We start from the raw sequence: 14,765 nt of genomic DNA on the forward strand, positions 1-14,765 counted from the left end.
TAGGCGTGCATTTTACTGAAAATAAATGCATATTCATAGAACGTTTGTAAACCAATCAGATTGAAGCATTCAACAGTCCCGTGGTATAATAGATAATAACATATCATCGTTTCTCATCTTGTAAAACATCATTAATTATAAAACATAACAAAAGAACATCCAAACTTATTACAAATTCCAAACTTCTTGTAATGGGCTTATATAACATCCATTGTCATCAAATACATATTGTGCAGTACAGATTTTGCGTTACAGGTTTTGTTCTTCTGCAACCAGAAAATGTAAACTTGTTTTAACACACTCGCACAATTCTAATAAACATCCATTACTCTTTGCTTCATTGCCACAATACCTCCGCTCCCCCACACCTCACACACAGCAGGACAGGACAAGACACCGCATGTGGCTTTACGTTGAGCGCTGCAGTGCAGAGCGAAAATCTATAAGGTGTATAAATAGGCATTTGGAGGAAACAGCACCCCATTGATCATCTCAATTACAGATAGTGATATTTAATCCACAGTCTCTGCTGCTTCATACAAAGATTGATATTGATCATCGTTTGGATCAACACACATAGGCAGCCGCTAGTGATCTTGCATCAAATATCATAACCTCTGTCTTATTGAAAAGCTTTCAAAGCCTGCATCTGGATTTATGCATGGAATGTGAGCCGAATAGAGAGATTGACAGATTCATTTCATTTTCATTTCAAGGGGACTTCATTAAGTATATTAACACTTGCACATTTTAATAAGGAGCAGGTTTTCTATATATGGTTTACAGCAGTAGGGGTCTCACTGCTGTGGGTAACGGTGTGTGATGAAGGGGGGTGTACTTCCCGATTCTGCTATAAATCACCATCTCTCGCTCTCTCTCCTCCCTAACACTTAGACCCCCTGGATGATGTCATTCTGCAGAATATCATATGATACACACAGAGGACCCGACTTTCAAAATACTATAAAATGTGAACAAGTTCAGCTGTGGCCATTTCTACCCGATTTGACCAGGATGGTACGTATCTTACATGTACACCCTTCCCTCTCCATCTCTTTCTTTTTTTTCTTTGTTAAGTATACAGTGATGGATGTCCCGCTGGAGTAGTGATGTGCTCTACTGACCTCAATATATCGTTGATAAATGTTAACCCACCCACCTACCCACCCTTGTAAACCCACCCAAACGCACCCACAAAAGGGTGACATCATCGATGCAGCCAAACAATGGAAGGCCAAGCGCTAACGTGATTAAAAGTGAACGTGGCAGAGACATCTGGTGTGTATGTGTGGCTCTGATCTTGTGCATGTGTGCATCTCAAACCTAATTTTTCCATTCATGTCCCGTAGACGAGCATTTTAATGAGGTTAGTGCGGATTCAAGGGCCGTGCTGCATAAGCGAGAGAGCAGGTCCATTCCTCTCCATTAGCTCTGTGTGAACAGACTGCACACTGAGAAAATGAAGACGCAGTGTTCTGTGCGGCTTTAATGAAGGATGTATTAAACTGACTGTACTGCATTAAATGTACAATAATAGACATTGTGTACAGGTGACATCATCAGGGCAATTTAGATCTTTAACGGAGATGGCAAAGAAGTCTATTTTAAAAAACGCTGGGGTACTTTTAACCCAGCGTTGGGTCAGAAAGGGACAAAACCAACAGTTGGGTTGACAATTAACCTATGCTGAGTTGTTTTAACTCATTGCTTGGTCAAATCTAAACATTTTCTGGGTTAATTTACAGTAACCCAACAGCTGGGTTTGTCCCTTTTTGGCCCAACACTAGGTTGAAGATAGCCAAACATTTTTAGAGTGTGTGGTCACAATAAAATGAGTCAAAAATAAGGAGAAGTCAGTGTGGAGTCAACACCAAAATATTTAACACTAAAAATACAGAAAAGCAAGTAACTGCATTCTAATGAAATATTATGAAGACCACTGATTTTAGTAAGGCTGTCAAACAACTCACTGCATTGAATCGCATTCAGAATAAAAGTTTGTGTTTACACAATATATGTTTGTGTTTATTAATTTTTACATATTTGTTAAATATATGCATGTGTTTGTTATAAATAAATAAAAATATGCAAACTACACAGACATATATTATGCAAACATAAAACTTTATTTTAGCTGCGAACTATCATTTGACAGCTCTGGTTTTTATTTTTGGAATGAATAGCACATAAACATTGATTGTGCGAAGTTGACTTAATCAAAACTTATGTTTTTTCTCATTGCTCTATTTGGGTGCCTTACCACAACTTACTTTAAAAACAAGATATTATTTCCAGCTTTGGTGGTTGTTCTACTAGTGAACTCTTGTAGAAACATCTTACAGGCGCCTGGCATCTCTCCAGCGTAGCACTACAGTTTTCATGCTTGTCAAAGACAAAGAGGTTATAAAATAAACACCGGAGATAAAAGTAAATGCTCACTCATTCAAACAGCTCCCCGCTGACTGTATAATAGCTTTCTCCTAAGAGACAATCGCTACAGGAGGAACTCAAGCTCTCAGTGTCAAACACCTGAACAGGTACAGATAGTCTGTGTGTTCGATACGAACCCAACCCCACCAAAACACCATATTGAATTGGTTCCTACACTACAAAAAGAATGGTATTTACTGGCCAATGTTATCAAAAATGGAGAACGATGTACACTACTTCGGGTATTTAAGCAGAAACAACTGAAGGACTACAATTTGCAGTATGTTATTTTTTTAACCATTTAAAATATGCAAAAAAAAAAATCAATTAAAAATTCGGGTCATGTTTAACGGGAGTACTTTAACGTCTGATTTCATCTGTTTGTTTAATACTGGTGTTTTCACTGAGCTGTAGTGTGAAACTCAAGGCCAGACAAAAATGATATGCAAAAAATGTTGCTTCAAAACTAACACCCATACCGTTTTCGCCATGGTATGCAGCTTATCTTGAGAAATGGGAGCAAAGAATGGCAATAAAACAAATATTCTCAGAGCGTCCGTGCTACATTTGACTATAATCTCCTCTCAGTGTTTTGTTCTGCAGTAAATGTCAAAGGGGCCAAAATGCCAACCCCAAAACAAAACGCTGCTAAACATTTACGTTTGAGGCAGAAAATGCAACTAGTATATGTTAACTTTATCCAAAGGTGGAACAGATGTTTTAAGCTAGACAAAGTTATGGGTACTTGACCAGATTTTAACCAATACGTGCACTTTACTAGCCCCAAAAATGTATTATTGTTCAATGCTTATTTATTGGTATTTTGAATAATTCAGCCACACGATCAGCCACACAATATGATACCAGAATGCATTAAAAGCCACTATCCACATGTAATGAGATTCTGCTCCCAGAGGATCTCAGACAGATAAAACTATTGATCTAGACTTAAACAGTTAAGAGCAAGAGATATGGCTAGATGGCGGAGCCGAGCAAATGTATCTGCTAGTTATTTGCATACACTTCCAATACGGCTCAGATTTTCCCAGCATGATAGCCTTCAATAAAGTAGTCAGACGTACACAGTACAGTAGGTCTTCAAGAGTTATTGTTATGCCGAATCGTTCCGTAATAACATGATACGACAGCAGGAGACTAAAACAAAGAACGTATTCATAGGAAAAATGTGTGTTCCAATCGGCGCACCTGTCAAAACAATTTAGTACGGTAAACGCTACGGTTTAGGAGACATCTTACAGACAAGCAGTTTCAGTAAAACCGATTTAGCTTGATGCCGCCAAGCTAGCTATGGATGCAGATACTGTAGGTGGGACTGTATACCATTATTGTTACCATGGCGATGGAACAGATGGGTCAGCACAGGAACTGCATGCGGTGTGGGGCGGGGGGCATCACTACTTGGGAATCAGACATTGTGTAAGAGATGCATATTTTATAATAATGTAGGTTTTAAATCATATTCTAGTCATGTAAGTCACATAAGACTTTGCATTACTCTAAGAGGCCCGTGATACATGCAAATTATAAACGTACAACAAAATAATATATTTCCTGCCTTTTTCAGCCGTGTGCAGAATTCTGAAAGGTCCCTCAAGAATGAACTAAAGGCATTAAAGAGTTTTACTTTTATGTTTATGAACAGATACAGTATAAGCCTCTGAGTCCCATGACACATGCAAATTGTAAACGAATAAAGATCCAGTTTTCTGCTAAGACTGCACGCATTATTCCGAAACGTCCCCCCAGATCGAGCATCAACTTTGATCTTATTTTACCGTCTAGGTTTTTTGGACTTCAAAGAAAAACAATGCGTGTCGCATGACTGCAAAACGTACAGAGCAAACAGTGTCACACTGAAGCATGTCAAAGAAACGCAGAGGGATAAAGAAACAAACACGAATGGAAATATGAAGTGTTTGCTGCTCTTATGGCACTAATGAGGGAGCGAGAAATAAGAGCCCTTCATCAGCTAGGTTGGCAGTCATTCACCCACAGATGTCTCCTCCTCCGAGAGAATGAGAAAAACACCAATTGGCTCTCCAGCCACAATCTTCGGGTTTTATTGTGGTTTGTTGTGGTCCTACAAAATGTCAAGCATCTTAATTAAGATTCTGACTGAAATATAAATATTCGCTGCAGACACATCATTAATATTCACTCGCTGGTGAAGACAGCTCAAACTACTGTTAATATTTCACACGCTAACATAGCTTTAACGTGACGTACACTTTGTTTTTTTTAAATATAATGTGAATGGATAGATAATACGCAGGAGATGCAATCATCTCATACCATTAGGAATATTCAACATCTTCAGCTGTGGTTATTTGGAAATGGAATTTAAATGTGCGAATTTGCGTGAATCATTGTCAATGTCGTGGCAATATCATTTTGAAGACTGAGAAAGAGCTTAAATCCTTTCATTACAATGTTGGATGAATTAATGATTTATTTACTAGGGGTAAAAAAATCTGAGACATGGTAATGATATTTCCGCTGGCTGAAATATGACAATATTGCAATTCTGTGTGTTCAGTACTGAGATTCAAAACTGTGATTTATTGCAATCCGTAATTCAAGTGTTTATCATTCACTTCTTGATATACTTTGCAAATAAAATACTGAGCTTGCTTTTCTCAATCATAAAGCCATAATAATAGCATCAAGCATACATTCCTGGGGCCCGTTTCAGAAAGCAGGGTAAGTGCAAACTCAGAGTAAGTCAACCCCAGAAAACGGAATACTCAGGGTTTTTGGTTTCAGAACGCGAGGTATGTCAGACCCGCGACCGCGGAGTAAGTCAAGCCCATTTCAGAAATCGAGGTATCTTATACTCCGAGTGAGTAACCAGAGTAACCTACTCCGTGAACCTAACCTGGTCGGGAGCAGGTTTTATTCCGCAAACCTAGGGTTTGTTACAATCTCCGCCCCCTTTTCGAAGCGCGAGCGGTGTTGAAATTACATACATCATTTGTTTATTGATTCATGTTCCTAATCGCGCTCTATTTAGTCACACAGAACTTAAAATAGCATGTTCGTTTATTCAGGAACCCATAGAAGAGGAAGCTGCATTAATTCGCAGAGAATTATATTCATGTCGGGAGAGAATTGTGAGGCCCCGTTTGGACGTTTTATCTTAACTTTTAAGGCCAGTTTAAGAAGTACATTTAACATTTCCCAATCAGACATCCTACTAGCAAGAGCATTTTATTTCTTTAAACTTTCCTGAATGAATGATATTAGTGTATTTCTACCATGGCGTTTTAGTGCCACGTTAAAAATAACATAAATTCAAGATTACGAGAATAAAGTCGAAATGTTACGAGAATAAAGTCGAAATGTTACGAGAATAAAGTCAAAATGTTACGAGAATAAAGTCGAAATGTTACGAGATTAAAGTCGAAATATTACGAGAATAAACTCGTCGTAATTTTATTTTCGTGAAGGTTGTAGTTTAAGAGTTGAAATTATGTTTAAGCACGTCATCTGAATCAGTGAGTTAATTCGTAGTTCGTGTCAGATTTTTTCTTCTGAATAAATTCAGTTTCCTACATGATCGCTGCAGTGTTCTTTTACTAATTATAACTCCGTGATGATGCGCCAAAATACAAAGAATTTCCTTATTGCGATATCCTAATCTAAAGTAGGATTCAACGAAATCCTCCACAGCCATTGTTTCTAGAAATTCTGTTATTTTTCTCAAAATATTTCGACTTTATTCTCGGAACATTTCGACTTTATTCTCGAAATCTTTTTTTTTTTTCTACGACACCGTCGTATATTTCATATTCAGCTGCTGCTAAGATCTTTTTATTGCAGAAGGATAGCACCTACATGAGAGCGAGAGAGTTAAATATAATTCGCATTTTCACAGTTTCAACAAGATAAATATAAAAGTTATTGACAAACTTGCGCATTAACACGTGAAGCAATTTTCTCCCATACCAACTCTCTTTCTTTTGCTTCTGCGGCTGTGTTGCATTTTTTTCTAAATATGAGCTCATATTCACTGTACGCTTGTAACAGTACCTTCAATTCGATTGGCTAGAAATAAACAGAGCGCTTTTTGTCATGTGACGTTGCCATGGTGAATCGTGCCCTGGATGTTTCTATTCACAATAAACATTTTTTTAAGACGGTTTACAAACAAAACAAGGTTTGTAAAATATAAATGTAAAAATGTTGATGCTTGGATAAAAAAAAACACAACATAATATTGATTTTTTTCTTACCTCTGGTTTTTATACTTATATCATTGCAGAACAAAATATTACCAAATTATTACAACCACAACAAAATTGCGATCAGTTATACAGAATGTAATATTTATTTGTGTGTGTTTTAGTACAATGAATGTTTTTGTTTAATTCTGGGAAATATTCTTCCAAATTCAATGAAAAAACAAACCGTAATGTGCCCTATTTTGTGACGGCAAATTTTTTTGAAAAAAACTAACAATGAAGATAAACCTCTCTTATGCCATTTTATTTTATAAATCTAAATATTAATAATATAAAATTTCATATTATTAACAGTTTGTTTTCTACATTTCTGCTGACACACAATAGGACACATGTACGGTTTATTTGTCAACTACCCATTTTTGCAGAAATCTGACACGTTACAAACAAGTGAAAATAACAAAATAGATCCAATCTTTGCAGATCTTGAATACCGCAAGGAAAACAACGTCACATTCATGTTAAAACAACACATTACTAATGTGTTTACATGTATTTTATGATCAGTTCAAAAATGAATTAAGCCTGATTTTTCTCCAATCTTCTTCTCTGTCTTTTCATTAACTTTCTCAGTAATTCATACAGTATTGGACATTCCTGAGGTTTGTCTTTGTTAGAATTCACCTTCAACAGACACCTGTCTGGAATCGCCACAATATATGCAAACATGCGAAATAAACGTACAACTGGAATGGTCTTTAAATTTTTTCCACGGCTGTACACAAAAACTTACTGCATCTCTATTGCCTTCACAGACACACAGATCTAATAGACGAGGGATGGATGGAAAGTTCCAAAGAAATTGTGAATTTGGATTTAAATCCAAGGTATTTCGACCTCATGAGTCAGAGGTGGTTGACAGGAATAAAAGAAAATGAGGAATAGAAGATGAAAGGTTATTTGCCAAGCACTTTGCTCTCTCCCTCTCCCCCCTCTGATGTTCTGACTCCCTCATTGCTTTTGACATGTCAGAAAGAGCCACGGCCCATCACCATGGAGACAGATGGTGGTTACAGGTACAGTAGAGGGGTGGGGTAGTGACATGCTTTCCCCTTGTCTAGCAAAGGTGATTTTATACCAGCCTATGCCACATGCACTCTTAGTCTGTTTGACAATCTTTCTCTCTCTCTCGCTCTATATCCCAAGACAATTCAACCATTTCACATCTTTCGCAAGCACAATGGCGCGATGTACTGTGTCGAAACAGGTGCATGCATAATCAATAATCATTATTCACCTGATTTCACACTGTCTTCAAAAAAAAGGTCCAGAAGTCTTATTCAGCCAAACATTCGCACACACAAACAAAGTCCACGAAACAAAATTCAGCACTAAAAGTCTATTGTGCATAAATGAGGACCCGCTCTTTGAAAAACACACGGTCTGCAAATAAATATGCTTTCACAAACTCAGGCAGTCTCAATGGACGTCTCTCTCATCACATCACTGAAACTCATGCATCAGTACTACAGCTTGACATTCAACACGGGTCTGAATGCTGATGTCAGGGGATCTGTAAGGGTTTTTTGGCTGCAATGTGGCGTGCTGCAATTTGGTCTGCACTCAGTCAGCGTTCGGTGGCAGTGCCGCAGAATGCACATGCTCCTGTGTGTGTAACGACTGAGCCGCAGACAAATTCATCAGGTCACATGTGACATTTTTCATATAATTCAATCCCCGGGGTGAGGTTAAATTCATGTGAAAGAGTTTGCATGCAAAGCACCACACTCACCATTAGAAGGCAGACGGCAGATTCGGGCATCAGTTGTACAGCCATGATGTTTTGCTACTATAAACAAATGTTTAAGTAACACTCAAGTATAGTATCGAAACCCAATTGACCACAGTCACGATCTAAACAGCCCAAGAAAGAGTTGAGGCAACATTCAATCAACGCTCAGATTATTCCTCTCGTCTGCAGGACTCTTTGACTCTCTGGCTGCTTTGGGACAACAGTTTCCAGTCTCCGGCTGTTCCCTACTCTCCTTCCGATCAGAAATCCTAAAGCGTGACTCAAGCTTCGTCCCTGATCCGAATGAAATGTCTTGTCTCAAACAGACTGTCACACTCCCATCTCCCTGAGGACTGGGAAAGATGCACACAAGTGTGTCACACAAACACACACGAGGCAGAGACCGTTGGTTGAAGACTGAACGGCACCTGCAGACGCACATGCGCTTCCACGCTCACAAATCCGTCTGATACAACGGTGCACTGGAAGAGAAAGCGAAAGAGAGAGAGAGAGAGAGAGAGAGAGAGAGAGAGAGAGAACCCACCAATAGCAACACAATATCATATCAAGTGTCATAAGCCCACTTAGGAAATAAGCAAACATATACACACTTCTCTCAATTCTCTAAATGAAACTGATATGTGAGTGCCAGCAGGCAGCAGTTTGCTTTAATAAAAGTGAAAGATTAAATACTGCAGAAGGATAATGAGCAGAGCTTGCTCCTATTATTCATACTCCTGGTTATGGATTTGAAAAATATTAACATAAACATTAAACTCATCCAGCACGGTTTGAGCTAATCATATACTTCTGTTAAAGATCGCATATCACGTATCAATCTCATATTAAGTGTCTATACAGTAGTATTGTATACGTTGCATCTTCAAAGAGTATTTAGTTTTATCAAATTTATGAAAGAGAGATACGGCTGTACGAGCTGCTAAAGGTGGGACTAGTGGGGAGATTTGTATGGAACTACACAACACATCATCACATTAAGTGTTTTCTACATTATGCACGTACACGCCGATTGCCAACAAAACACAGATGTAAGACTTAGTTTGACTTACCGTGTGCAGTTCATGTCCGGCATTTTTTAGCACGTGGACCGGGCCATCTATCAGTTTCAAATAGGGATGTAACGATTCACTCAGCTCACAACGCGAATCACGCTTCCGATCTCACGATGTGATTTATTCACGGTTTACTTACGATTTATTTTTACAAAATGAGTAAAAATTAGAAATAAACAACTTCCCTTGTATTTCTTCTTAAATGCTTCACGTTTCTTTGTATAGTACTATGTTTTATTTCAAATAAGAAAAAAACTAAACTGCAATTTTAAAACAAATGAATTATAGAAAAAAGTCTCTTTATATAAACAAACTAATACAGTCTGTGCTTTTCTTGGATTTTTTTGCATTTAAGAAATGTCAGCATGTCCACATTTAGGTTTGCCGTGAACATGGCGGCTCCTGCTGTTCCAAAAAATGTATCGCGATAACTTTCTTTATTTATTTAGAAAATATAAAAAATGTGTTCGGTCTAAATTGTGCTGTGGTTCTTGTTGCAGTAAATAGCCTATGTGTGAGAAATAAGGAAAAACAGAAAGCCAGAGAGATCGTGAGAGGTTCTTGCCTCAGGGGATCTAACATACTTTCCCCAAACATATGATTAGATTGCTACTGCGACTCTCTCTTTCTCTCTCTCTCTTTCTCAAACACCATCCACAAGGTGAGAAGGTGCCACTTCTCCCCCATTCCGCTTTTTTCTGACTGCCTCATTTCACTTCCATGTGACACTGTTGGAAGGGTTTAAAGGACCATCCATTTAATCTTCAATAAAACTGCACTCTTTTAAACATTCACACACCTGGGTCTCTCTTTCTCCACACACACACACATTTTCTCCTTTGCTGGTTCTTTTAACCCACTCAGGACTAATTAGTCCACCAGAGCGGGAGTGCACTAACAAAGATAAATGAAGTCACACTGTGTGTCTGGCTGACTGACTCAAGACTACGTTGTGGTGTGGGCCATTGGGGAGGGAAGTTCTTCTTTAGATCTACTGTATATTGCTATGACAGAATCACAAAAGATATGCGTTATTCTATTGTCATTATGTTTAAGATCTGGCCATCACACACACAGACAGTCAGGAAGAGCAATTTGGGTTCAAAGGCAAGAATCAGTATCAAAAATGCTAAAATGTGGGGTTAATAAAACAACTTTAGTATTACAATTTGTCATGCAACTCAATGAGTTCACAAGCAAGTATCAGGCAGGCTTGCTAAACACACATCTCATGAAATCAAACAGTACATATTATAAACATATCTAATAGCAATAGGAAAGTGTGACTTATTTACATTGAACATCTAAAATGTTGCATTTGATTCTGATAGTTCTGAATAGCTTGTTACAAGATAAGAGGTACGTAAAATAGAGCACAACAAACTGTACTGAGTATGGATACCCTGGTAGCACACATAATTGATAACATGCCATATTCACTTACAGCCCACCTCTCCAATACCCATCAAATTAATGTTCGTCAAATTCCAATAAAAATAGCAAAAATAATGTATGAAAATAATTGAAATATATGGGGATCAATATGACTTAATACTTTTTCATCTGACAGTCCTTGTTAATAAGTTTATGATGTACTGTATCGTGACGCTATGACGTTCTACGAGGAGAAAACACCTGTGCGTGGGGCTTGAGAAAGAGACGTAAAAACATAACAGCTATATTCTATTGTGATTAAAGTCCGTCACCCCATTAACGTTTACAGATTTATAATGTTAACTTACGATCTGTCCTGCGATTGCGATTCATCTTGAGCATAGTTATGGTATGTAAAAGAGGGAGTTTCCACATATTTTGAACGCTCGCGCAAAGTACGAAAGGTGATTCGGGTCACTGCGCATGCTCAGACGAGTTTATGAGCGCAGGACCAACGACGTGCTGTTTGGATCAAAATAGAAATTTTAGTCAAGTTTTTTTTATACTAGTACTTATACATTTGTATTAATAGATTTTATAAAATAGATTTGTTTTGTAAATAGATTTGTTTTGCTTGTCTGGATGTCACATTCTAAAATAGTTGAGTCAAGGTCATTGTATTGAAACAATAAGCATAATGTCAGCTTGAGGTAAAGATTTTTTATATTTGTAAATATCCGAATGTAAAGAACAAATATTCACCCCAGAACAAATGAACAAACTTATATCACACACTAAAATGTAAAATGAAATCAAAATAAACTGCTGGGAATATATCCCCCCCTGGGAATCTGTGAATACTACTGTGAATAAGTGTCAGGGAAATCAATATCATACTGCAGTAAGATTTTATCACAATGCATAATCAATGCCCAGACACCAAGTTAGATTTTGTTATTAAATATTTTATTTTACACTTGAAGACTTTGACTTTTTTACTACACACAATCTTTTATTTGATTATGAATAAAGGTTTTTTACGTTTGAATTCTGAGGTGCTGTTGAAGAACGTGCCTTGAAATCTGCAAAACAATTGGCTATTAGATTCAGTCGGCTTATTCTAACAGCACTGATGCATGATTATTTTTAAATTCTTAAACATTTGTAATGTACAATGTCTTAGTTATATATTTTTTTATAATAATTAAAGAAATGTTTTTTCAATACTGATGTCCTTACATTTGAAAAGTAAATATGAAAGAAAGTGCGTAGCATGCTTTACAGTCCAACAGCACCCTCTATAGGACATGGCTTAATCTTACACAGTAAATCCATCCAAGTGTGTGGTAAATCAAAATATTTTAATTCATACTTATTGACATAAAACCTAGCAACAGAAGTCATTGATTTGTTTTACATATGTCGTCACGGAAAATGAAACTATGTTAATATATTTCCTGTTATTATTGTAACTAGATGACTTTACATACTATACATGAGGGCTAGTCAACTGGCGGCCCGTCAATCATCTTTATCCGCCTTAACATTTCAATAAGTGGAGAGGCTTTAAGAACGGTGTGCTTAAAGTTATGCATTAAGGAATATAAAATACAATTAAAGAGACAATACCCCTTTTGATTTAATATCATGAAAATGCACAAATACAGGATGCAATGTTTGTGTGCATGTTTAAATATATGGCCTATAAGTTACAGCAACAAAAATAGCATGAAAAGAACAAAACGCAATAAATAACTAAAAAAATAACAGAAGAAATGAGGATATAGCAAAAACTGGCACACATCCTATTTATACTTTTGGAATCTGGCCCTCAAAGAAAAATAGTTGAAGACCCCTGCGGTGCATGAATGTGAGTGTGGAGATTTCTCCCGAAGACTGCCAGTGTTGGATTAGATATTCACAATGTATTTTTCAAGATGCATTGCCAAAGAAAACATCTGATGTTGATGAGAACTTGTGGCCAAACGCAAGAGAGAGAGAGGACTGGAACCCTCACAGTAATTTATAAAGAAAGAACAACTACACATGTTGTGTTGTATTGAACCTGAATTTTTTTTTGTTCACCTTTCGACTGTAATTGTTTGTTCTATTTCAGATAACAGTTTTATAGTACATGCGATAAAGCGAAAAGTGGTTATTCCATATAAAATACTGATTGATTCAAACTTCAAAAATAAAAGTTACGAAATAAGTTACCTAATAAGGTTAATCTATAATTTACCTTATTAGTACGTTTTTTTTAATTTAGCCTTGTTGTGCAAGCACTGTCGAGCTTGTGCAGAGGCAGCAGCTTTTGCCAGAGGGGAACTGGAATCCCCTTGTTGGGCCTGGGTTCTCCTGAGGTTTTTTTCTCGATTGGAGTTTTGGGTTCCTCACAACCATTTGCTGTTTTGCACTATTTGCCTGGCCGGGGGGGCTGCTTTAGAATTCAGAAGTTTTACATAATTAATATTGCAAATAGGAATTTATTGTCCATTTAATATTTGACCTGTGTTTCTCTCTCCTTTATCTTAAATGTGTGCTTTCACTGTGTGCGCGTGTGTGTCTCTATGTCTCGATGTGTGTAAGTATGTGTGCATATTGTGTGTGCGAAGGGTTTGTATGTCTGTCTTTTGTGTTTTCGCCTTTTTTCTTGTTTTTACAGGTATATGACTTTAGTTGTTTTACTTGTAGTCAATATGTCTCATGTAAAGCAGCTTTGTAACAATGAAAATTCTAAAAAGCGCTATATAAATAAAGTTGAGTTGAATAATAATTTATATAATGCCCCATGTATTTAGTGTTTTTAGTCAGTGTGTTATGAATGAAATCGCTGTTTTCTGAATGCGAATTGTTGGGACGAGCTTATTTTGAGACATATATGAAGTATTTTGTTGGTCTGAGTGAGTTTTGGAGGTGAGCCAGTTTGGCCAACAGTAATGTTGATAATGCAGACTGTGTGAAAATGTGGCTTCAGTATTGAACAATGCTTGTTAGCGTTGAAAAAAATAACCTTGCAGTTTCTCAGGAGGCAGGAGCATTGGATAGCTGCAGTCAGAACATAAGAGGCTTTCCCACCTCAATCCTTCTGCAACTGTCACAGGCACTTTGTCACTTACAGATGAGACTTTTCATCAGAACCTTAGAACACTTTCATGCTGATGTCATTGAGTCTGTGTGAATGAGAGTGTGTGTGCATGTTTTCTTGTACATCTATCTTTGTGAGAGAGAGATAAATATAGAGAGATTATACTAAATCACATTTATGCATTTGGCAGACGCTTTTATCCAAGGCAACTTACATTGCACTATACTTTACATTCTTTGTCTCTAAATCATTCAGAATACCATAAGTTACCATGAAAAAAAGGAAGACAACAACTATACACTGTGGTATTTAGTTAAAAAGGTAATTGATTTAAGAATTGTACATTCCAGCCAGGATGACCTCTAAGATTACACAGTTCATCAGTTACACAAACACACATCTCAGTCTGCCAGATGGTGGCAGTGTAAGAGCAATTGCCACGATTACATAAGTCTGTTAATTCATCCTGCTTAGTAAAGAGGAGACATACACGTACGTCAAGAGATTTGAATACCCGGCTGACCTGCAGATAACATCCTGGAGTATAAACATCTATTTGTGTCACCCTTGTACCCATAACCCCTTTCTCCTTCAACAGCAACACATTCGGTTTGTTGCATTAGATTCAACTTTATGGTTACTATGTAATGTAGTACAATAACAATTCTTACTGTAAGTGCAATATACAGTACCATGTAAATAAAGAGTTTAAGTGGTTTTTATAGTGCAAATGTCGTTAATGAGCCGTATTAAACAACAGAGAGTAATAGGTGCAATCTAAGTTGTGCTTGTATTTATAAAAAAAG

The 14,765-nt window shown here is 37.1% G+C and overlaps 1 protein-coding gene across 1 annotated transcript in view; it reads right to left on the reverse strand.

Moving 5' to 3' along the window:
* Positions 1 to 8,824, reverse strand: part of frmd4a (FERM domain containing 4A) — a 114,093-nt gene extending 105,269 nt beyond the window's left edge. The window contains exon 1 of the mRNA XM_056765775.1: positions 8,425 to 8,824. Within this exon, the coding sequence (XP_056621753.1) occupies positions 8,425 to 8,469 (45 nt within the window). The 5' untranslated portion in view covers positions 8,470 to 8,824. The remainder of the gene's footprint in view (positions 1 to 8,424) is intronic.
* Positions 8,825 to 14,765: the final 5,941 nt, after the last annotated feature.

Source organism: Triplophysa dalaica, chromosome 14 (assembly GCF_015846415.1).
Source record: "Triplophysa dalaica isolate WHDGS20190420 chromosome 14, ASM1584641v1, whole genome shotgun sequence".
NCBI classification, from domain to species: Eukaryota; Metazoa; Chordata; class Actinopteri; order Cypriniformes; family Nemacheilidae; genus Triplophysa; species Triplophysa dalaica.